The 24,568-nt window shown below is 39.2% G+C and overlaps 2 protein-coding genes across 2 annotated transcripts; one reads left to right on the top strand and one right to left on the bottom strand.

Moving 5' to 3' along the window:
• Window positions 1-6,231: 6,231 nt before the first annotated feature.
• On the bottom strand, window positions 6,232-17,579 carry LOC104599229 (LisH/CRA/RING-U-box domains-containing protein). The gene is made up of 7 exons (XM_010261676.3): window positions 16,915-17,579; window positions 16,601-16,795; window positions 15,023-15,145; window positions 11,406-11,591; window positions 7,533-7,666; window positions 7,001-7,187; window positions 6,232-6,590 (listed from the first exon to the last, which is right to left on the bottom strand). Exons 1-7 carry the CDS (start codon window positions 17,209-17,211, stop codon window positions 6,489-6,491), a joined length of 1,224 nt encoding a protein of 407 aa, XP_010259978.1. The 5' UTR covers window positions 17,212-17,579; the 3' UTR covers window positions 6,232-6,488.
• Window positions 17,580-19,762: 2,183 nt separating this feature from the next.
• Window positions 19,763-23,405, top strand: LOC104599228 (zinc/iron-chelating domain protein). Its single transcript, XM_010261674.3, has 5 exons — window positions 19,763-20,152; window positions 21,088-21,166; window positions 21,267-21,354; window positions 21,460-21,562; window positions 23,045-23,405. The coding sequence occupies exons 1-4, from the start codon at window positions 19,904-19,906 to the stop codon at window positions 21,551-21,553; spliced, it is 510 nt and encodes a 169-aa protein (XP_010259976.1). The 5' UTR covers window positions 19,763-19,903; the 3' UTR covers window positions 21,554-21,562; window positions 23,045-23,405.
• The last annotated feature ends 1,163 nt before the right edge of the window (window positions 23,406-24,568 follow it).

Here is a 24,568-nt window from a genome sequence, read left to right as displayed (position 1 = left end):
ATACTGTCCCTTCACTTTGCTGACTACCAACTGTAAGTTGCTGCAGACGATGATGTGTTTTGCGTTGACCTCCTTTGCCAGGGATAACCCTGCTATCAGCGCCCCGTACTCAAATTCATTGTTTGATGCTCAGAACACGAACCAGAGAGCATACTCTAGCTTCACCTTTCTAGGTCCATAGAGTATCAGCCCAACTTCGCTTTCACACTGGTTGAATAAGCTGTCAACATGGAGGGTCCAGAGCTCCTTGTCCCAGGTCGGGCCGGGTGCCGCACCGGTTGATGCCTCTGAGGTGGTCACGAGCTCAACAACTTCAGGGGTCGACATGCTGAACGTGCACTCGGTGACGAAGTCAGCCAGGACCTTTGCCTTGACCACTAGGCACGGTGCAAATCGGATATCGTACTCACTAAGCTCGATTACCCATTTTGTTAACCTTCTTGAGACCTTGGGCTTCTAAAGGAATTGCCTCATAGGTCAATTGGTTAGGACTATTATGGTGTGGGCCTGGAAGTAAGGGTGCAATTTTCGGGCTGCTAACACCAACGAGAAGGCCGGCTTCTCGATATTCAGGTTCCTCGTCTCAACAACGTACAAAACTTTACTTACGTAGTAGAGGTAAAGTTTGAGCTCGTCCCTAGGTTTCAGTCCGGTTAACAAAGGTGGCGAACTGAGGTACTTCTTTAGCTCGTCAAACATGATCTAACACTCTTCAATCCACTCGAAGTCTTGGTTCTCCTTGATGGCTTTAAAGAACAGAATGCATTGCCCAACCGACATAGACATAAACCGGTTGGCTTTGATGCCACGTCAGTTCACTATGTACCCGAGGAACTTGCTCGATGTGACCCCAAAAACACACTTGTTTGGGTTGAGTTTCATGTTATGCTTTCTTAGAATGTCAAAAACACAATTAATATAAAAAATTAAAGAGTTTCATGTTATGCTTTCCTCTTGAGCTCCATCCGCTCGAACACCTCCAAGAAGATGATATCGGTCAAGCTTCCGGAGTCGACCAAAATCCACTTTACCTTGAAGTTGTTTATGACTAACTTGACTATGAGGGTGTCGTTGTGCGGATACTAGATCCCGCGAGCATCATCCTTGGTGAAGTAAATCACTTCCCCCACACGAGAGCACTTCGGTGGGTTCTCATCCTCATGCTCAAGCTCTCAAACCGAGTTCTTTCCCGTTGAGGTGTTGTATCCTGCCAGTATGGACCCTCCCGTGATCATGTTGATAACACCACAGATGGGCCGCTCTATTGATGGTGAGTCTCGAGGAGGCTGGTCTTTGTTTTGGTCCCTGTTCGATTGTGGCACTTTTCTTGGTTGGTCAGAAGGTCATCTTCGGTCCTCCCGCTTGATGAGCTGCTTCAAATAACCTTGGTGAATCAGCTCCTCAATCTCATCCTTGAGGTTACAACAATTCTCAGTGTCGTGGCTGATGTCCCGATGGAAGTGGCAATATTTGTTTGGGTTCTTGTTGTTAGGGTTCCTTCTCATCCGAAGTGGCCATCGGATGTACTTACTCATCTTGATCTGCATCAGAATCGCTCCCCTCTTTGCGTTCAACGTGGTGTAGTTACGGTTCTAGATGGGAGGGGTGTGAGAACGCTAATTCAAGGACTTGCTACTTCTGTATGTAGGCCTCCTTCTTCTCCACAACGACCTACTACGACTGTTGTGGGGGGGGGACCTACTGTGCCGTGGTGACTTGCTCTTCCAATACTATTTGCTGCTCCTCGACTCGTCTTCTGACCTCTTCCACTTGTCGCTTAGCTCCAATCGGGATCTGAGTGCTTCTTCGGCCTTCGTAAACTTGGCCGTTTGGTTGAGAAGTTCCTCCATAGTGGTTGGAGGGTTCAACTCAACCTTCCAGTGCAAGTTCGAATACCGGACACTGTTGATCATTGTGGTGAGCTGGGCAGCTAGGCTGAGATTGGGAATCTGAAGCCGCTCTAGGTTGAATCGTTTGATGTAGTCCCGAAGCTTCTTGTTAGGTTGCTAGACAACATTCAACAAACAAGTCATCAACTTTGGGCGCCGCTTGCTCATTGCGAAGTGTGTAATAAATAGGTTGACGAGTGGTTCCAACTTTTGATGGAGTTCATGGCCAGCCCCGAATACCACATCCGAGCTGTGCCCCGAAAGGTGGTTGGGAAGGTCATGCAAAGACTCACGTCGTTTGCCCCGTGTAGCTACATTAGGTCCTAGAAGTTGTTGAGGTGGTCAACCAGGTCAGTTATCCCGTTGTAGGACAGGCTAGGGGCCTTGAAGTCTTTCAGCCGTGGGTTCATAAGGATCTCAATAGCTAGTGGTGAAGTTTGGGACACTGGCTATGCTGACGAGGTGCCGATCTGACCCACCTCCTTTTCTTCCTCTTTCCTTTCTGCCTCCTCGTTGTCATTTGGAGTGAGGTGACTCGTTCCTGTGGCGCAACGTGTGCGTCTGCAGCGCCTTCTCTATGACCCCTTGGTTGAGCTAGTGGCCTCGGTCCTGATTGGTGATGTGGGCCTGTGGCCCAGCATAGTTCCTCAACTGAGACCTGGTTCTAGTCATCGAAACGATGAGGTGGGCTAGGTACTGGGTTCTAATTTTGGTTGTCAAGCCACTGGTTCTGGTTTTGACCGGCATTCTACCCAGCGGCCTGATCTAGTTGATGCTACTATTGTTGTTGCATCCCTGCTAAGGCGACAAAGTGTCCTTCCCATGTCCTCGTTTGCAGGTTTATCCCGTGGATGTACTGCATCATCTCATTGAACTAGTGCACATCGATCTCGACAGGGACTACTAAGGGATCAACTGGCGGGAGAGGTGCATTAATGTTGAGCAAAAGGAGGTTGGGATTCTGAATGATGGGGATGCCTGGTAGGGCCAGGGGCATGGTAAACTACCCAATAGTCACAGAGGGTTTTGGGGTGCACAAAGGGTTAATCTTGCACCCCTATGACCGAGTTGTTTTTGTTAACAGGGTTGTTGATGGGAGTGTTGCTAGAAGATTCCATTGAGGATATACTTGGAAAGGAAGTGTGAGAGTACGACTTTCGTGTAGAGTTTCCCACAAACAGTGCCAATTGATGGTGCGCGATCTAAAAGCTCCTTGTTAGAGGATAGCTCGAACGTCGGACTATGTAGGTCACTTGGTTGAGTTGTAAAGAAAGAGAGAAGATCATAGTACCCGGGCTACTTTACCCAATGTGGGCACTTTGATGCTTAAGTCAACCAATCAGAGTTTTTTGAGAGCTAGAGAGCTTGAGTGCTAAATTGTGCATACCTTATGAGGTCGGAGGTGAGGCCCTTATATAGGCGAGCTTTTGTGAGCCTCACAAAATGTGTCCAAGATCTCTGGCATGTCTGGTTTGGAGGTGGTTTCACGTCTGGAAGTGGACTTCATATAAGCAAGTAATGTCTATCCAATCCTGCCTGAAGCAGACAGGGTGATAACCAGCTCTTCCTTTGTGGCGTTGTGATCCTAGAGATTTTGGAGGTGATAGCCCGATTAAGGGGGAGGTCGCTCGACACATCAAGCAGTTCGCTAATTGGAAACAAGTTAAATCAATGGAAGCAAGTTGCTTCTTACTTCAACTTGAGGTCTTGCCTAGTTGTTCGCAGTTAGGGGTGGATTCGAGCTGAGTCGAACTGAATACTACCAGGCTCGAGCTCGGTTCGAGTAAAAAATTCATAAGCTTGAGCTCGACTAGCTCAAGCTCGATTTTGAGAACAAATATTTTATAAAAATAAAAAATTATATATAAAAATATTTTTTATTTGATATTTAAAAAATTAAGAATTATAATATTTTTATTATATATTATTTTCTATAAATTTATTATATATATATATATATATTATATTAACTATCATATATATATATATATATATATATTCGAGCCGGCTCGCGAGCCTCACGAACCAAGCTCTAGTAAGCTTGAACTCGACTCGTTTAATAATCAAGCCAATAAATTGGGCTCAAGCTTGATTGAAACCAAGCCAAACCGAGCTCGAACAGCTCATGAAAAGCTCAGCTTGTTATTACCCCTATTCGCAATTCAGCCTACTAGGATTGTGTCGCTGATGCAGTTATGAAGTGTCTGAAATGCTCTTGGATCGATTTACGTGGTGCCGAAATATCAATCTGCTGTTCACAATGCTACGTGTCAAATTACCCCTCATCTGACATGACCTCAAGCAGATTGGGATCCAGTGTATTAGTGCTGCCTCCTTGATTCGCCATTACATGAACATCCTAATTCATGAGAAATTCCTCACTAACGAGTTCATAAGACATAGCAAAATAACATGAACCCATTTAATAAAACGACAATACGGAAAAAACAACCAAGAAGACTTATTCTTCCTCATTGAATTTTCCAAACTCCACTAAATTGTAGAAAGACAAACAGATCCCAATACCCATTGACTTGTTAGATGTACGAATAATTCTTAGTTTTCTTACCTCCTAAGAATCTCGATTCTCGAGAGGGTACTTGCTTTTGACCTCAAACAAAATCTCCCTCTTTTTTTGACGCTGCTGATTCGATGGATAGGATGACGATCGGGAAAAAAAAGACTTTTCTAAGATGTGATGTACAAATCAGCTCTGATATGTAATGTACGAATCAGCTCTGATAACCATGACGTGGCAAATAAGACTGGTAATGTAGAAATCAGCTCTAAGCTCTTTTTTTCCCCTTCCCTGATCTCTTGTAAATTTTGTTGCTAAACTAGGGATGATCATGGGCCATAAGCCCATAACCGCATGGGCGGGTTAGCTTTGGGTTGGTTTTACAGCAACATTTTCAATCTACTGTTGACCCAAATTGTTCAACTATCACCCGGTCATTCTAGATCCGGTTTCAGACAACCCAACAACCATCACAGTTTGTCTATTTTAATTTAAGTGCTCATAATGGAGGATAAGTATATATTAACAATTGAGGCCCTGGGTAGAAGTAATAAGTGGTTTAAGCACCCATAACCACTGAACAACAGAACGGAATTATGAAACAGAACTTTCAAGTTTCAACCTTACTTTTAGTAAGATAAAAGCAGATTCATTGCTTTTGCATATAGTTGAATGACCGAATTATAATTTATCATCACTTGGCCTTTACCAGAAAAAAAAAATGAGCTAATTGATTAAATTGTCACAAAGGATGTAAAATAAAAAAGATGATACTAGTGATAGGATGTGTCCCCAATGCACAAAGGAACTTTCAACTTTATAGCTATGCATTTGCAACCGTTTTAGACAATAACCATATAAAGTAGATGGGTCAGGGGTGTTATAAGTTTCAAATGAATTGATCCCTAAATCAAATTGAAATTGAACGAATAGAATCAAGGGCCCACCTTGCACTAGGTGTACCGAAGAGAACGGTGGGCCTCAACACCCAGTGGAGATATCCACAGAGCGATGCTGCAACTTTACAAAATTACAATGTACTGTCTCCTGGCCTTGAACGATTTGGCGTGCTGGCGCTATAAAATAATGCGGATCGAGACATTAAGTTCATATGTTTTTTTTTTTTTTAATGAAAAAAATGGATAAATTTGCTATTATTTCTGTCTTCTTAGTTCAGATAACTTGTTTTTAAAATATTCCATATTTTCCCTTCCAATCCCACAAATCAAAACAAAGTATTCATCATAAAAGAGGCAACACATTTACCTTGATGCAGACAGAACCCAGGACTTTTGCTTTAAATGCTTTTCATCCCTGGGTTTGGACAACCTACTCCTCGAATCATTTCTTTTTGCCCTTGTGCAGTACTTCGACTCGGTTTGGAAGGAGTACAAATATAAACCTTAAATTTTATATTATTTTGCATGTATTTGAACTGTACAAATTTGTATTTGAACTCTTTCCAAACTAAGCAGACCACTAATGCGCACAGAAGTGAACCTAGAAACTTTGACGCCTATAGACTTTAGAACCATTACACAACTTGGTTATTGAGGATGATATGTATAGCTAGGTTCGATGTCTTTCAACCCTATTTAAAGTTTATGATCATTTGAATCATAAAAAATGCATAGCTGCGCCTGTAACATCTGAGATCAACCAAGTTCATACTGCCTGCAAGTTATCTTAGAAAAGATGGGCGACTGAAAACATAAACAAATTTCAGTGGCAACCTAGCTCCCTCTGTAACTGCACTACTTGAGGAATTACCCAATCCCAAATCTCACTGCCTAGGTATTTGTGCCAATGTCGACTACACAAGAGTGCTCAAGTTCCAGAGAAATTCATTGATATATATAACTGTGAATTCATCATATAAATATACATGTAACAACACTCTAGACCCAAGCACAAAACCATGGGATGAGAGGAATTACCTGCTCAAGTGATAAAAGGGGACATAGTTCTGTTTGCATGTTCAGAAACTAGCCATTTTTAGTAAATAGAGGTGCCAACAGATTCAAGCTTCAAAATAGAAGGCATCATCATCTACCTGACTGAGTAATCTTGAACATACATGATTATGAAATGAAGGCCTTGACAAGCTCCGAATAGTTGCATACAAGACCTGTCCTTGGACAGGTCACTTTACCATTGTTCTTCTTGGCCATTTCTTCAAGAGCCTGCCACACAGACAACAGGTAATAATCAAACACAATGTTTGAGAACCTAACCAGATGTCAACTGCTGGGACTTATGGCCACAGTTTGCCAGTTTAACCATCTTCATTATACCAGAGAAAACTATAAAGGCGAAAGTGAAAGAAATAGACAAAACAAGAGAAATGTGAGGTAGGGGAGGAAACAGGATAAATTTCTTATATAGCACAGAAGGTTAATTTTTAAACATTGTAAAGGAAGTTTTGCACTAAAGGGTGTCTCGGTGATGTTTGACTAATAAATGTCCAAGTTTCACCCAGAGCTATTTGGCAACCATTTCAGTCTGAATGGTTTAACCATCCACCTGGGCCTGCTTTATAAAACACTAGGTAGACACTAAAATCCACAACCATTTCATTCGCTTAAATGCAGACCTTTGTACTGTAAACATAGCCATTGGGTAGTACAAGTGGTGGGTTCTCTGTATCCATTAGCTCTTTGGTGATATAGCACACAAGCTTTGAGTGATGTTGCTTGGAGAATGGTAATGACGATGCCAGTTTCCGGAAGCTCTCCTGTGATAGAGGGTCTTCTTTGGTGCAATCATCTTCATAACAGAATCTAAAACATGCTAAGGAAAAGGAAGATCATTCTCATAAAAATCAAGGACGCACGCATGCATGACATCTCTGTATGAATGATTGAAAGAGATGGCATGACATCTTCATTGATGCCATTGTCCCAGCATTAACCCACAATATGGTTCCAATGCTGGGATGCATCATTCATGATTTTTGTGGCAACACTTTACTCTGAACAATTATCAAAAATAATACATTGAACTCTGAACCTGCTTTGAATGCAAATATTAATTATAGGCACAAGGGAGCTAAATAGATCTTTCCCCAATAAGGAGTGCAGATGCATGAAGCAAAAAATTCCCAATGAGGCACAAAATATGGATACGGAGTCTTGAGAGCCGACAGGCCTGCTTGTAAATAAATATTCAGCAACGGCTCCAGGGTCATGCCGTATAACTTGCAGAACTCCTGTTTGAACTGTTCCACAAGGTAGTCCCATTGCCTTGGTTCAAACAAAACCTATCAAATACAGAACTGAATTATATTTGATTTAGCAGTAATGGTATAATTATGCAATAAACAGATATAAAGAAAACCATATAGATACATTTACCAATAATTATTAAGATATTATGAACACTGGCAAGATCAGATTACAATTAGATTATCACTAACGCGCAAAGAGTAAAATATTTTTGTGTAGATCCCTTTTACATTCTGTTGGATAATTTGGGGAAAAAGAAAGAAATAGGAGTTAAGGACAAGAAAAAAACTGTTCCCAAGTTTCTGATTGGTTGTTGGTTCATTTGGTCTTTGAAGATGCAGGTAGAGATTCATCTGGAGCTGGAGTTTGTTCTTCTCCTGATACTGTGGTAGAAAATGATTAGTTTATGTTTTGTTTACTGGCTTTTCTGGGGCTTATGCATTGGGTGTTAAAGCCTCACTAGCCTTTTATTTTTTCAATAAATTCTTTCTAGAAAAGAAATAGAAGTCTGGTGCAAAGTGCAAAAGAGTTGGCACTGCTGCCAAGTATTGGCATGGTTGATTCATTAGTTCTTTAGTGTATAGCACCAGGTATCATGCATAATTTGTAAATACAGGTATGAGAAAAAATATAGTCTTGAGGTTTAGTTATACTTCATTTAAATAAATAATTGATGTTAGAGAAATTCATCGAAAAAAAAGGAACAGAAAAATGTTGTTGATTTCATTCAAAGAATCAAGTAACATTAAACAAGCAGAATATAGAAAAGAGGAAGAAGAAAGAAGGCAAAGGTAAAGAGAAAAATTGAAGGCCAAAAAACATCTGCCAACGCCTTACTTTTTTAGGTCTTTTGATAATGAATAAAATTACAAATTTAACCCTGATTGTAGAATGAAAAACTGCTTCTACAAGACATAATAATAAACTAACCAACACTCTTCATCAAACAGAGTATAAATATTATACATGCCCAACTTGAATAGGTTATTTTCCAGTTTGGACTTAACAACTCCCTTGGAATATCAGCCAACTATTAGTCACATTTGACGAACAATAAGCATACATCTCCAGTTTGGACTTAACAACTCCATCATGTGTGTGCTCTTTGCTGGAAGAGCAGGGAAAATACTAACCATCTACTGTTACAATGTCCCTATGCTTCTAGACTATGGCAGCTCTTCCTGTTGCTGTTTGGAAAAACTTGGGTGGCACCAGATGCAGTAGTTGATCCACTCAAATAAGATGTTTTTAGTGGCTCCACTCAAAGACAAGAGATTCTTTGGCAATGCATTCACGGTGAAGTGCTATAGGGTTTATGGTGTGAAAGAAATGTGAGGATTTTTTAAGAAAAATGCAAAACTGCAGGGCTTGAAGTTGTTGGTTAGGCAGGAGTTAAGGAACGGGGAAATTGAAGGTGACTGTCAAATGGTTATAGGCTGGATGACAAGGCAAGACCAAACTCCTTGGAAGTTCAGACCTTTAGTCAGAATGGCTCAAGCTCTAGGTGCTGATTTGAATGCCTCATTCAAATAGGTGCCTAGGAATGCCAATATATTGGCTGATTCTCTGGCTAAGGCTGGGGTTGTAAAATCTTGTTTAGATTGGGGATGCCCAGGACTGGCCACTAATGTGTAAAATGTAATTGGTGCTGTTTTTCTTTTTGTATTTTATTTTTTCTCTGTTGTCAGCTGTGGATGGCCTCTTCGGAGGCCCAGCATTGTATGCTTTTTTGGATGTACTTTTTGTGTGCAGCTTGGTGTTTAATGAAAATTCTCCCTTTGTTGCTTATAAAAAAAAAAAATTCTCCATTTGCTACTTGTTCTCTAATGAAATGTCTGTCCACCTCTATAAGTTTGGTGCAATCATGCTGAGTAGGATTGTGTGCAATACTGGTTGCTGCTTTGATGTCATAGTAGAGTTTCATAGGACCATCAAACATAATGCTCAATTCACCTAACAAGGTCCTCAGCAACTACAAGTGCTTATTGTTCCTCTAAGAAACAATATTACCACCTACAAATGCATAAATAATTACATGTAGATCACCTATCATCCAGAGAGCATCTTTGCATCTAGATGAACTTCTATCCAATGTTTTAAAACGCGGAGGCGTGAGGCATAGTTCAGAATGTAAGAGGGGCATAAACCTCCCAAACACAAGGAGGTGCAAGCCTCCTTAACAGGAGGGGGATGAAGAGGAAGGAAGGTCTCATTTTTCTTTATTTTTAATAAAAATCTTTTATATTAAAAAGAATGAAGATGCATAGCACTAGTTGAGGTGTGCATGAGGGGCTTTCCTTCCCTTTCCTTTTTTTTCTTTCTTTTCTCTTTTTTTTTCTTCTCTTTCTTTCTTTTCTTTCCCTTCCCTTCCCTTTCCTTTCCATTCTTTTTTTTCCTTTTTCTTTCTTTTTTCTTTTTTGTCTTTTTGTATGAGGTGTGCATGAGGCGCATAAGGCTTACGCCTCTAGCACGCCTCATGAAAAAGGCTTATGAGGCGTATGCCTCAGAGGTGTCAGCGCCTCTAGCCTACACCTCAGGGTCAAGGCGATTTGGGGGCACCTCGCCTGGAGGTGCACCTCCAGGCATATGCCTCCCACGCCTTTTAAAACACTGCTTCTATCTTTTGATGACCATAAGAAAGAATAGAGGAGACCTATACCTGGTACCCCCGTTAAGCAATATAGCATTTTGTCTACAACTAAGGTATAAAAGCTTTCCCACTACATAACCCATGTCTATAAACACCTCACCATCATCTACACAACTTTTTTTGAAACTGTAAGGTAAAGTAATTCATTAATATCAAAAGGCCAAAACACAATAAAGCCCCTGAAAAATGAGAAACTGAACAGAGGATGACCAATCTGCCCAATACAGCCACCCCCCCCCCCCAAAAGAAAAAAAAAAAAAACTACTCCTTACAAAAAGGAAATCAAAATCAAAAAAAGAACAAGTATGTCTATTTCTGAATAAAGGGGTGATTTGCCAAATAAAATCAAGCTAGCACAGAAGTTTTGACTAACAAATTTAAAACACAAGGCAGCAGGCTTGAGATAGTTCTTTATCCTATTTTAGATTGGAGTTGAGTTTTGAATAAATAAATAAATAAATAACCATATAACTTTCAAAGTTAGTTCTTTTCAGTCCCACATTAGGCAGAGCATGGAGTTACCATGGAGCATGGACTGAACTGAAATAAACCATATATGGCCAATCCATGAATGATTTGAATGCTTTGGGGAGCATTATCTTCTCTTTTTTTCTTTTTTTTTTACTTAGTTATTTCCCCCCAAGTCTCCAGTCCCATCCAATCAGGCCATTCCACCAAGCTCCAAATTAAACAACCAACTCTCTAACCATGAAATGTGCTATATGAAGTGACACATCCAGGCAGAGCATGGAGTTACCATGGAGCATGGACTGGTGGACTGAAATAAACCATATATGGCCAATCCATGAATGATTTGAATGCTTTAGGGAGCATTATCTTCTCTTTTTTTTATAAATTTCTTTTTTTTTTTACTTAGTTATTTCCCCCCAAGTCTCCAGTCCCATCCAATCAGGCCATTACACCAAGCTCCAAATTAAACAACCAACTCTCTAACCATGAAATGTGCTATATGAAGTGACACATCCAGGAAAGCATGAAGTAACTAATCAAAAATAGAAGCTTGGGAAGACACCAGTATATTTAGGAAGAGTGAAAATTTATAGAACATACTTCAGGTTCACTTGAATAATGCATAAAAAAACAGAGACCAAATCAATGTTCACCTTGTACTTTGGGCATTCAGTATTACTCCTAAAGGCCAGAGTTGCCATGACATGCTGCAGTTCTTTCATATGGGTAGCCCCCCATGAGGATAGGAACTTCCTAGCATATGTGATAGCTCGCAAGTTGTTATCTGCTCGAACCAGCTCTATGAACTCTTGAAGTCTCAGTTGGAACTCAAATATACTCTATCAACAATAGCAAATTTGAGAATTAAACAGGTTTAGTTTCAAACATGTGCAAATTGTTGCATAATCAACAATTTCTTAAAAAATCATTATCATATCACTGTATAGTTTTGTAGGAAAATAGACTGATGTCAGTTTAATAATGGTCATCAAGGAAGAACATTTGCCATCTCACATAGCAGACATTTTTCCCTTTTTTTATTGGAAAACAGAACAAATTTATTAAAAGAAGAGATAAAAAAAGAGCACAGCAGCAATAATGAGAAAGGAGAAAACAACCTCAAATGAGGCAAGACAAGATTAAAGCAACAGCAGGCTAGGATAAACAGAAAGTCTTTGCAACCTGAACTTTTTGGATTGGTAGCTTGTAAGATTTTATTAAGTTGTGAAAAATGAATAGCAAAGTACAAAGAAGATATTGTAACAAGCACCTCATATAAAATTTAGGCTAGCCCTAGCTATTGCCCCAGTATCTAAACATTTAATTTCCTATTAGGGTAGCCTCCAAATAGAATTGACTTCTGATCACGCCCTGCCTTGCCAATCCATCAGGCATGCTATTTATTGGCTGATCTATGGGTACAAATAAAATATGTCTTTGGTTCTCTATCCAGGCTTCTCACTCACTCCCATGACTGAACTTTTGCACTGCCAAGTTCCAAGACTTTCTTTTTTGGATTATGATTACCTGAGAGTAGTCCCCTTCTACAACAATCCACTATGTTCAGTTGTTACCCCAATATTAATCCTTGGAACACTGCTAATAAATCAGCTTTGATTGAGTCACCTTGGCTAATAGGTCCTGAGTACATAGCCAAAATTTCCTATTGATGGTTCCTAATTCTTAAAGACACTACCAATACCTAAGGTGCATGGATTGCTCATGATTCACCTATCAAAATTTTCTACCCATTGCTCATCCATACACTGTGCACTCAGTAGCTCAACTTTTCTTGGAAAATGTATCCAAGTTACATGGAATACCAAAAACTATTGTGACTGGGATCCTGTATTCACTAGTAATTTCAGGAGAGAATAAGAAAGTTACAAGGGACCCTTCATACCACTCACAATCAGAGGGTCAAGACTCAAGCAGAGGTTTTGAACCATTTCTTGGAAAATTACATGTTTTCTAGCACTTCTCCTAGGACATCTTAGAAGTTAGAAGACTACTTAAAGCCTTAAAAGTGTTCTCAAAATGCCTTCTCATGCAGTATATCTAGGGCTGTTCGTAAGAAGGCCCAACCCGAGTCGGCCGGGTTTTCATCAGCACCGGTCGGTTTCGGGTTGTACAAATTCATAAACCGATGGTTCGGGTCGGTTTCAGTTTTCTTGTGTAAAAACCGAAACCGAACCGAACCGACTTAGTTCCTACTTAACTAAAAACTGAAATATCTGAAAATATATATTCCAATATCTATATCTAAAAAATATATATTATGAAATATGTCAGATATATATTTCCAGAAAATATATATTCCAATATATTTGTATGTATATTTTTGTTATATATATATATATATATATATATATATATTTCTAAAATACATATTTCAGTTTTAAATATATTTCCAGAAAACTAGGTGGCCATGGGGGGCATGGATGAACTTAAAACCGAAACCGACCCAACCCGACTCAAACCGACCAGGTCGGTTTTGCTTAACACTGGGTCGGTTTCGATTTCCATCTCAGGTAACCCGACCAGGTTGGGTTGGTTGGAAAAACCTCAGTAAACCGACCCAACCCGACCCGTGAACAGCCCTAAGTATATCATAGACAATGGTATATATTTATGTGAAATTCTGTATTGCAGCTATTGCCTTATTTGAAGAACACCAACCTGTTGGCCAACTAGTCTTGAATTCTAGAAACATATTCCAGCCCTTTTCTTTGCTCTTAGCATAATTACATTGTTATAATAAAAGCAAGGGAGGAGAAGGAAAAGAAAAGGACAAATTACCCAAAAAAATAGTCAAGATTCTTCTACCAGTTATACAGGAAAACTCCACACCCCTTGGGTGAAACATAAGAACATCAACAAATGGTTCAAGCCTCCCCCAACTATGAAAAACCTACTTCAAAAACTCAGGGCCCAGCAAGAATATGTTGATGAAAAAGAACAATGTTTGCATATACATAACTTGTGGACACAAGCACACCAAAACAAAGAGAGTAACTCTATCTCTCTTACACTATTCATATGAGGCTCTGCAGATTCTGTTCCTTGTACCACCCCCCCCCCCAAGTTGGAATACCAAGGCAGCTCAAAACCAAAGCACCGGGTTTATCTCTAGATATTGCTCTTCCAAAGCAGTTCCTCCAACAACCTTTTGCACATAGCCCATCCACTGTTATAACTCCATCTTTCCTACCTTCTTCACATGCCTTCTCTATTTCTTATGCTTCACAATCATGTTCAACCAACAGAAAGAAGTAATTAATTGCATTTTCAACCCCCTCCACCCTCCCCAAAAAGAAAGGAAAAGAAAAAAAGAAAATTTTCAATTCCTTATGAACTCAGCAATTAAGTTTAATGGATTCCAAGGTGTTTATTAGCCTTGATTCACACCTTCACCTTGTTCATTTATGCAGTACCCACCAACTCAAAGCATCAAAAAGTATTGAAACCATCAGTGCTTTCTTCTATTAAATCACCATCTCAATCACTTGAGATAAGCGTGAGCAAGTTGTATCCTGAGAAGATCAAGCTGGCCCAACATTATTTACCTGAAAATACTCCCACTCTTTTCTTCCCCCATTCTCAATGGTGGTTACATAACTAGGTACCATCGTTTGAACCTCTCCTCTCATTTCCTGAGCCATTACCTCTATCAGTTTATCAGCAAAGTAAAATTTTATTAATGAAACAGAAAATGCATTTACAATTTGTACATTTCTTTTTTTTCGATCAATAACTTCCAAATTTTTATTAATCATAAAAGAATGTAAACATATATACAGATTTTCTTTAGTCGATGAAGCCTCTTATCTCCTACCAACTCACTTTATTTTCATTTATAACTGTGCCCAAAACATTTTATCTCTCCCCACCCCTTGTTTTGAAAGTGAATCACCCATGCTGTTAGCCACCCTTTTTACCCAGTGAAATCTCACTTCCATGTCATTCTCCTTCAATGATCATTTTATTCACATTTATACCCTTTGCACACCCTCCATAAATATAATAGCCATTATCTCCGCCCTTAATGAATCTCAAATACCAATTGATCCCGAGAATAGCACAATGATGTGACAAGATTCGTTTCTGAAAATGCCTCCCACTCCTGATTCCTCAAGGCCCAGGATTTCCCCTATTACTGCCATTCAAACATAGAAAAAGAGTAACTGTGAAATGTGGCTAATTCTTGATCACCAATAATGAAAACAGGGCAAAGGTCAGGATCTTTAAGGCAAGAATTTGATAATGTTACCTTGGACTTCTTCAACCTTGACTTGTTCTCCGCACACCAAGCGAGAGCAGGGCCTACCTCCTTGTTCTGAAGAGCATCAATAACCTTTCTCGCTTCATGGAACACATCAATGTCAACAAGATCCTGCTACACAAAAATTTATATGATTAACAGTCATAATGCTAGAACCAAAAAATGATTGATCTCTTGGAACATAAAACAAACACTATCTGAAATGTTGATACATACATACATACATATATATATAACAGTAAATTTTCATTTCATTAAAAAAGCAACCATAATGCTCAAAAGGAAAGCAGTAGCCAGTAGACCACCAAGTACATCTTAGCTCTTCAGTTACAGCCTTGCCCTGGGCACTCCCATTCTAAAGCTTCTCTCGTCACCCCTTCTCTAACTAAAATCTGCCAGCATGTTAGCACCTAGGGAGTGAGCCAGCCTTCGTCCATAGGATAATAGTTAGCAATCTACTTCCACTTCCACATTCCTCATTCCTTGCATCACTGACAGCTTTAATCCTTTAACTAAAACCAGTAACTTAGCCCTCAAAGAGTTACCCTGACCAAGCAGGCCTGAGTAGCTGAGAATTAAACTGCCACAGTGATCCCATACCACTCCCCCCACATCCGAAGCCCCTGGATTAACCAAGGCAACATCCATCAAAGTTGAGTAATAACCATCCCATCTGCAGGAGGAATCCATTCTACCACTCTTTGAAGACAGTCAGGTTGGAATCTAGCTAATATATTCCACCCCTTATGTAGATCATTAAGGGTAACACCACTGAATTCTTCACAATTTATAACCCAGTGGGATGCCCTTATCTTTGTGAGTTCAAATAGCTCCCCCACCTGTTTATATTTCTCTTCAAAAATCCCTGTATTTCTCGTACGCCACAAACCCCATAAAACTGCAACATGCACACATTGCCACAAAACCTTTTGCATCTGAGTGCAACCTCCTAAAAAATCATTTTTAAACAAATCAACCACTTCAGATGGAGCCACCCAAGTTTTTCCCAAACAATGAAAAGAAAATCCCCCACAATATAGAAGCATAAGAGCAGTGCACAAGGAGATGGTTGGTGATTTCCCCACTCTCGAAGCAAAGGACACACACATGAGGTGAGAGAACCCAGTCATTCCACTTCCTTTGGAGTCTTTCATAGGTGTACATGATTTGGTTGACAGTCTCCCAACAAAAAATCTTGACTTTTGGGGGAGTAGGACTATAACAAACCTCTTTGACCGGGAAAGGGTGACTCTTATTAGAGGGATAAAAAGGTATTGAAATAGGAAGCACAAGTAAAATTGCCCTTAACAAAGGGAGCCCAAACTCTCTCATCATTCGCCAAGGAAGACAAGTTTACATCTTGAAGATGAGAGAAACCAGCTCGCTAGTTTCATGGTCTCTCAAAGGTCTTCTCAATCCCAAGTCCAAAACCAACCCATTTCCACTCACTGAATGTTGATAAAACTCAAGTAACTAAGCCCTAAAGGGAAACGACCAAAAAGCAAAGCACTAAAGGGATAATCTTTCCGTAAAATAAGACCAGTAACCAAAACATTAAATGCAAACCTGCATATTACTGCTTTCAGCAAGTTTAATTGCGGTGTCATAGTATGATAGCCGCAACATGTAGTCCACGAGAATTCGCTTTACTCGGGTGCTGTTCCACTCAGAGAGGCTCTCCGTTCCCGCAGACTCTAAGTGATCCAACCGAGCTCGACATCTCTGAGCTTGCAAGTTTTCTGTCTTGTTCCCCTCTTCCAACTAATTAACCAAAACAAATGAACTTATATTTATAGCAGTTTGGTTAAAACAGACCAAAAAATGATGATTGTGTGAAGAGAATGAATGTGAGAGAGGTCAGAGGAGTGGTAAACGTGAACCTTTCTTTTAAGGCCTTGTAATCTGGAAACGAGGGATGTAAGGTGATGAACCGCTTCTTCTTTGGACATGTCGCGGTCGGCAGCTTCGGCGACACTGGAGATTACAGCAGACATCTCTTTCTCGACGATCCGGTGGTTCGCTCGCATTGATTTCTTGAAATGCTCGAACGGAACCCTCAAGAATTGGTGCTCCAGCTTCAATGACTCTGCCAGGTGAGTCAGCCTAGACGACGGAATCGAAGCGGCTGTCGCCGCCGCTGCTACAGCCGTTGAATCGCCGTTGGGCAGCGATTCCATCGCCGTGTATAAAGGAAAGGTGGGAGGAGGAAGGGAAACAGAGAAAGAAACCTCAACGACCAGATCAGGGGTTTACAGAGATTTACAATACAAAAACTACAAAGTCTTATGTGGAGATAATTTTAAGATCACGAAGGATCGTATTTTCCTGACATTAACGAGACTTCTCCTCGTTTGTCTGAACAGGAACAGAGAAACCGGAATCAGAGAGAAGAGGAGATATACGCCTGTCGGTCTCTCTGGGCAAGAGAGGTGCCTTGCTTGGGCTTTTGCTTTTCTTCTTTTTTCCCCAAATCTCCAAGTGAGTATTATCTATGTCCATCAACCATCGCTGTGAACTCCATGTTCCTTAACTTTAATTATGCATAAATAACTAAAATATGATTTTATCATTGGATAAATTACGTAGATTTCCGTAGCTTAAGGTATGTTCTAGTTCTTTAATTTTAGTTGAGTCCTACTTTTGATACCGAAAAGGCATGATACCTGAAAGACAGACTGATAACTCATAACCTACGGATCTGAATTTAGCGGGTTTGGATCTTATTTTTATTTTTAAAGACTATGTGTATATTCTTTTTAGGGTTAAATACTTAAATTACCCTTATTGTTTAACATAACAAATGGATAAAATCTTCTCCTATTAAATATATAAAACTATCTTATTATTTAAAATAATTCCAACTTTTCTGAGAATGGATAAAATCTTCCCTTATCATTAAGGTGTCATTACAATTACAACCCGTTTGTATGTGATATCATGGGACATATATAAATTTTTTTTAATTTAAAAATTACCATTTTTGTGATTGATTTTAAGGGAGAATGATTGTTCAGAATTCATAGGCCTGAGGTATGTAGGTGCCAGCTCAGCTCAGAATTGATGCTAATTTGCGGGCAGGTATGAGTTTTTGATCTTTTAATGTTTATAGATTTACGGAAAAATTCAGAAATCTGCATTAGCCTAGCCTATTCGTACTTTTTCTGTTTATTTTATCTTTCATTGTTCTTTTCCTTTTCCGTTGATTTTACGTTTCATTATTCTTTAAATTTTCATCTACCCAAGAATAAAATTTATCTAAAAGTTTTATGACAAAGAGTATTGGCTTGTGTATTACAGAGGAATGAACATCGGCAGCAACACCTGCGTGACGATGGGGGTGGACATATTGAGGATGCAAGGGTTAGTGATCTGAGCAAGTGGATTACAATGGCCTGGGGCTTCTTCTTTAGGATTCTATTTACTTTGCGTTGTTGCATTGTTGGGGAGCAAGAACAAGATAATGAGATTCAAATTACCAGTTACAACAATAACTTCCATTAATCAACTCTTTGGTGGGGTAGGGCATTTTTCTCTCTCTCTCTCTCTTTTTTTTTTCCTTATTTACATGGTGATGGCGGAGTTAAATGGGGCTGGGTGGCTGAGTTAGGTACTTTTTTGTAAGTTACATAAGAGTATTTCACGTTTTGTATTCAGCATTAAATCCAACTGTTCAATTTGTGAAATTCATTATTGTTTGGCTTAATTGGGGTTCTGATTGTTAAAATGAACCAACCCAGATTGCAGACACAATCGTTCAATATGGGGATGGGGTAAAGCCCATGTATCTCAGAGGTGGTATCCCTTTAGCCCTTTCTTTTGCTGGATTCGTTTATGGAATCATCCGAAAAAGAAAAGACAGTTTCCTAGAGTTTCCTTAGAAGAAACTGATAATTCCTTGGAGGAACTTTGTGATGGGGAGAACCTTCATAACCTCAACTTGACGCCTTTACAGTGTAGAGAAGAAGAAGAGCTCAACCCATATACTGAGGTCGATGAATCCATGGAAAGCTCTGTAATTTAAGATGGGTGACGAATTTTCATGCCTAAAGACTGGGTCATTGCTATTCAGGAGAGGGAACGAGAGTTAGAGAAGGAATTTCTCTGTTATTGTAGGATGAAAGACCAAGAATTGATTCTCCTTGCTTCAAGAAAGATTCAACAAATATTATCTAGTTTTGGGACTTCAGATTTAGAGATGTTAGGGCAGATATAGGCGAAGAAGGAATGTTACATTTTGAAGATTTGAAGAAAAATTAAAGATAAAATAATCCGTTAGGGATTCCGGTTGTCTATTATCTGAAATGTTGTCCGAGTTACTTAAAATAATAATCTCTTAAAACAGTAGGGGTAGGTTTGTGATCATTTACTAAACCATAAGGGTGGTGTAAGAATTGATCCGATTGTATTGGACCGGTTGCGTATAACCGAGTATCTCCGAGATTGTTATTACCCGTATTCGTATTTGAATCTGTCTGGATATTATTACCCGAGTATCTCCAGCGTGCACATCCACGGTGGGGCCGGAGACCTCGTCGTATATCATTGGATTCGAATATTCTAATAATGCTGCTACCATGAATGGTTGTGATCATCTGATTACGAATATGTGGTTATTACTTATTTTGTCTTATCCTCCATATGATTAGACTCAGATGGGCAGAAGAGCATCCGATTAGGTCATGTTTTGACTTTTCAATGGGAATGAACAAAGTTGCCTAACGTGTCTACCAGCTTGACAGAGACGGGAAAAACACGTAATCTTATCTGGTTATCTGGGTACCGTTTGCATAGCGGGAAGAAAGAGTAGTCTCCAGCAGTCGTACCGACTACTGACCAGCGAACGACCAGCTCTCTGCCGGCGGTCTGCCTATGTCTCAGGTGGTGGTTGCCATTGCTTCCGTCGGCACCGCTGGTTTGACGACCTGTGGACCGCGCCAGAGAAGGGTAAAGGCCGAAACCAAGGACAAGGGGAGTAGCAGTAGCAGTCTCGGCTTTGGCCGAGAGAGGAAGGAGCCGTCGTGGCGGTGCGCACAGGGGTGCGGTGCTTGCTGCAAGCTCGATAAGGGCCCCTCCTTCGCCACTCCTGAAGAGATATTCGAAGACCCATCTGACATTCAGGTTAGTTTGTAAATCCTATTAATTGGTTGTGTTTTTAATTTCTTTATCTTCTCTCCTTTTTTATTAGTTGGAATCATAGTTACATGGGATCCTTATGCACTTGGAGTTTAATTTTGTCCCAGTAGAAATTTTGTTTGCGTAAAGAACCAAAGAAGTGAACACCATGTAATTTGTGTTCTAAGTTCAGATTGTGTTCTTGCTAATTTGTAAATTATGTTTGTTTAGATGCTTCAATAAGTTATATATACATTCTTCTTGTTAGTTTGCTTTATTTTCTTTTATTTATTTTTATGCAAGGCAGGTCTTCTTTGAAAGTAATAATAATTTTTTTCCAATTTATGCCATTATCTGAGTCAAGATGTGTGTATGGAGTTGAGTTCATCTAACTTAATCCGTACTGGAGCTGCTGTTTAAATAAGCTTATTATGACATAACCAGCGTTTTGGGGCTTATAAAATACTCAGAGGAAAGTTAATATGGAGATAGCCTTCCTAGTTCCCTTTATTGTTTTATGGAATGGGGGAAATTTGCATTCTTTAACCTTGTACTTGTCCTTCTCTATACCCTAATTACGAAAATAAAATAAAGCAGTAAACAAACAAGTGGAATTGGATGATTGGTCTCATTGTGGAACTTGATGTTTCTTAATTCTTAATAGGTCGCTAATAAAAAATAAAATGTTTCTTAATAGGTCTATTTTTCTTGGTTTTGACCATGTTTTTTTATCCTCGTCCAAGGTTCAACAAAGAAGCATAACATATTACTCCAATCAATCTCCCTGATAACTGACAAATTGAGCTTAGGCATGGCATCCTTTCAGTCTCTTTCAATGATTTTGACATACTTACAAATGAAATTGTTCTTCACATATGCCCGTTTGACATGTTTTCTTGTATTTTCTACCTTCTTGATTATCTTCATTTCATAAATTCCAGCTCTATAGGAGCTTGATAGGTACAGATGGATGGTGTATACACTTTGAGAAAATCACACGTACATGTTCTATTTACTCTGGTAAGTTTACTTGGCTCAATGTCTTCTATAGTAGTATTTTGCTCAAGGTGTTTCGATGCTAAAGACCTTAACTGCCAACACTGTTAACCTGTTTTTCTAGATCGTCCATATTTTTGCCGTGTAGAGCCTGATATATTTCAAGCATTATATGGGATTGACAAGAAGAGGTTCAACAAGGAGGCATGCAGGTCCATAACTCCATTTGATACTTCCCATTCTTTCATACATGCTATAATTGAGTACTTTTATACTATCCCTTTGCAATTTCTGCTGACTGTTTGTCTTTCTTGCAGCTTTTGCCAGGATACGATAAAAGCAATTTATGGTTCCCATTCTAAAGAGTTGGATAATTTCAACCGTACCATAAGGAACCCAAGTTCTACTTAAATTATTCTGGTAAGCTGAGATATCTCAAATACTGATATAGAAGAGGAGCTGGATGGTGTTTGTTCTGGTTAGGTTGCAACTTCAATCTGGCTAACCCAAAACCAACCTGACCCAACCTAAGAAAAAATGGACCAGTTGGGTTGGGCTCAAAATTGGGTTAGGATTGTGGACTTGACATTGGAAAGGGACACCCCCCGTGTGGGCCCACTATTAACTTCTCTTTCTTAGCCCTAGACTCTCACCTTCAATCCTATTCAGTAACCTCCAAGGGGAAATATTAGAAGAGGGGAGATAGATCCTATTAGCCAACAAAATGGCACTACTGGAACCAAAATATCTTATACAGAAAGATGGATTGAGATGATTCTCATTGTATTATGATTGCACACCGATATGTCTCTAAACACACTAAAACACAATAATACCCATAAATAATTGAATTTTTATAAATCCATCAAAAAATGTTCAAATTTTAATAATGTGTATTGTCCTTCGCTTTCTTCAGGGCTAGAATTTCCAACATAAGGAGTGAGTTATGTCTGCTTAGAGAACTAGTTCATATCTTTGAATTCTGAACTTCTCACTCTGATATATAGCACTACACATCAAGTAGTGAACTCTTCTTTACTGCTTTTGAAACTAGGAAAGTTATTGGGGAAAAAAGAAAAAAGAAAACTCAGAAGGAGTATATAATGTAGTTCCCTTCTTTCTACTTTTGTATTCCCTCTTGTACTCACTCCACTGGATCATTTTGCTGATAAGGTGCATAATTCTCTGCATCTTTTTTTTTTTCGTTCTTCTATCCTCTCAATTTCCAGTTAGTCAAATTGTGTTCACTGTTCACTGATCAGAATGGGTTAGAGTTGAAGAGATTGGATTGGATTAGGCTTAGATAGGGGGTTCAACTTCAACTTGTTTTGATCTTGTTCAAGTTGCACCCTTAGTTCTCATCCCAAGGTTTTATTAGTCAGTACTGTGGCTTTCTGTGTTTCTCAATGTCATATAAATTGTGTCTGCCTGGCCAGTCAGCCATTAATTACTATGGCCCTTTTTTCCTTTTAATTTCTGAGGAATTCTGGCAAGGAAACTCAGGGTGCATCCCCAACTTCAGCTTGGCTACAGACAAGTTAGAAGACATGAAAAGATGCACTAGAAGACAAGTTTGATCCGTCTTTTCATCAGTCCAGCCCATGTAGTGCCTTTGTAGTTAGGGTGATGCAAGATTGTGTTGCTTCCTTGAATACCTGTTTATTTATTTTACGATCTTGTTACTGATACTGTGTGAAATTCCAGCAACAGTTCAACTAACCGGACTACCCTGCTACAGACACCTAGGGATACGTTAAAAGTTGTATTGTAGTGTGTCTTGTCATATGTCCAAGGTGTCTGTTGCAGGGTAGAACAGGTAGCTGAATTACCTGCTAGCACTCCTCATTCTGTTTTGCCTGAATCGTTTTTATTTGCAAATATGCATTGTATTCTTGCTTGCAGTTCTATTGCTAGTGGGATTAACGTGGAGCCTTCACTCCCTTCTTGTTCATCTCAAGGGATGATCCCTTTGAATTGAAAAGCAGCCTCACTGAGTATAGAGTGATGCCAATTCCTAGAATGAGGATCATAGAAGGTTGAAATTACTTGGAAAATGTGATGATGCAAAGGATAAAAGTACAATATTCCAAAGTGGGAATGAAAGCAAAATGAAGAATAGAAAGGTTTTATGTTATACTGATATTATTTTGTAATGTTTTTGCTATTTTTTCCTGAAAATCTAGGGTTTTTTCATTGTTAATGAAACCCTTTGATTGTGTTATTGATAAAAAAGCAAAATTAAGAATATATTAGAGTTTGGCTTCTTTTGAGTTCAGAATTCCATTGCTAAAGCTTTTACAAATACTGGAATAGCTAGATGCCCATGGTTATTACAACTTTATTCACAATTGTTATTGATGAAGATCATCCTCTCTGTTAGTGATAGGAGTTGCACCTTCTGACAGTTACTAATTGTTTACTGGTGGCATACCTGTAGAATTGTCTAATTTAAGCTGGATAACAAAGGATTGCTTTACACAATTCCCTGGGTTTTCAAGGCCATCTATCTAGCCTGGATGCATTTTCTACTACTCTATTTTTTTTTACTAAATAAGAAGTCTCTTCCTGTCTATGAACCATGTCTTCCCAGGATGTGAGGATCACATGTATCACATGTCAATGTTTGAAATATGTCTGCTATCATGTTTATGCCTTTATACATCTGTATGCAGTTGCAGTATGCCTTTGATTATGTCCTGATTACAGTTTCAACCTTTTTATTCTTCTTCTCATACTGCATTCAATGATGACCATTTCATACATTCTAGTCTTTCATGATACTCCTCCCAAGACCCCAACTCCTAATTGAAATCACCCAACTGGAGGTGGAAGGTGGTTATCTCACAGACTGCCAGCATAGCCTATGTTTAAAATGTTTACCATGGGAACACTCTGCTGGCAGAGCCTCTCTTCTCATCTTCCTTCTTGCCAAGTATGCATGGAAACTTTTTACCCTGTTTTCTTCACATATAACTTTTAATATGCACATGTAGGTGATACACTTGAATTCATTGAGCTTTGCAGTTTGCATGGCTGGAAAGGCACACTTAAAGTTTAACTTTGGGATTTGACTAGAAATAATTCTTCTTCCCATACACATATATGCATATAAGTTTAAATATCATGTTGTAAATATGAAGAATCACTGTATGCTGGGACTTGGGATGACTCATAAACATGCAAACTGGTTCATAATACATATGATATTAGTAATTGTGTGAACAGCGTGCATTTTGATCTTTGATTAGTTAAATGATTGCTTGCCTACCTAAAATTATATGAAAGATAAGTACCTCAAAACATATATGAATAAGTAGTGTTAGTACTGAAGAATGTATTTCTTACCACTTCTCAAAAAAAAAAAAAATCACAGTATTAGAGTTGCAGCTTGGTGATATTTCATTACTTTATGCATGATGTTATTTA

Source organism: Nelumbo nucifera, chromosome 2 (assembly GCF_055504915.1).
Source record: "Nelumbo nucifera cultivar China Antique chromosome 2, China Antique-T2T, whole genome shotgun sequence".
NCBI classification, from domain to species: Eukaryota; Viridiplantae; Streptophyta; class Magnoliopsida; order Proteales; family Nelumbonaceae; genus Nelumbo; species Nelumbo nucifera.
Note: the sequence above shows the minus strand (reverse complement) of the source record. Positions and strands in the feature narration are given on the sequence as shown.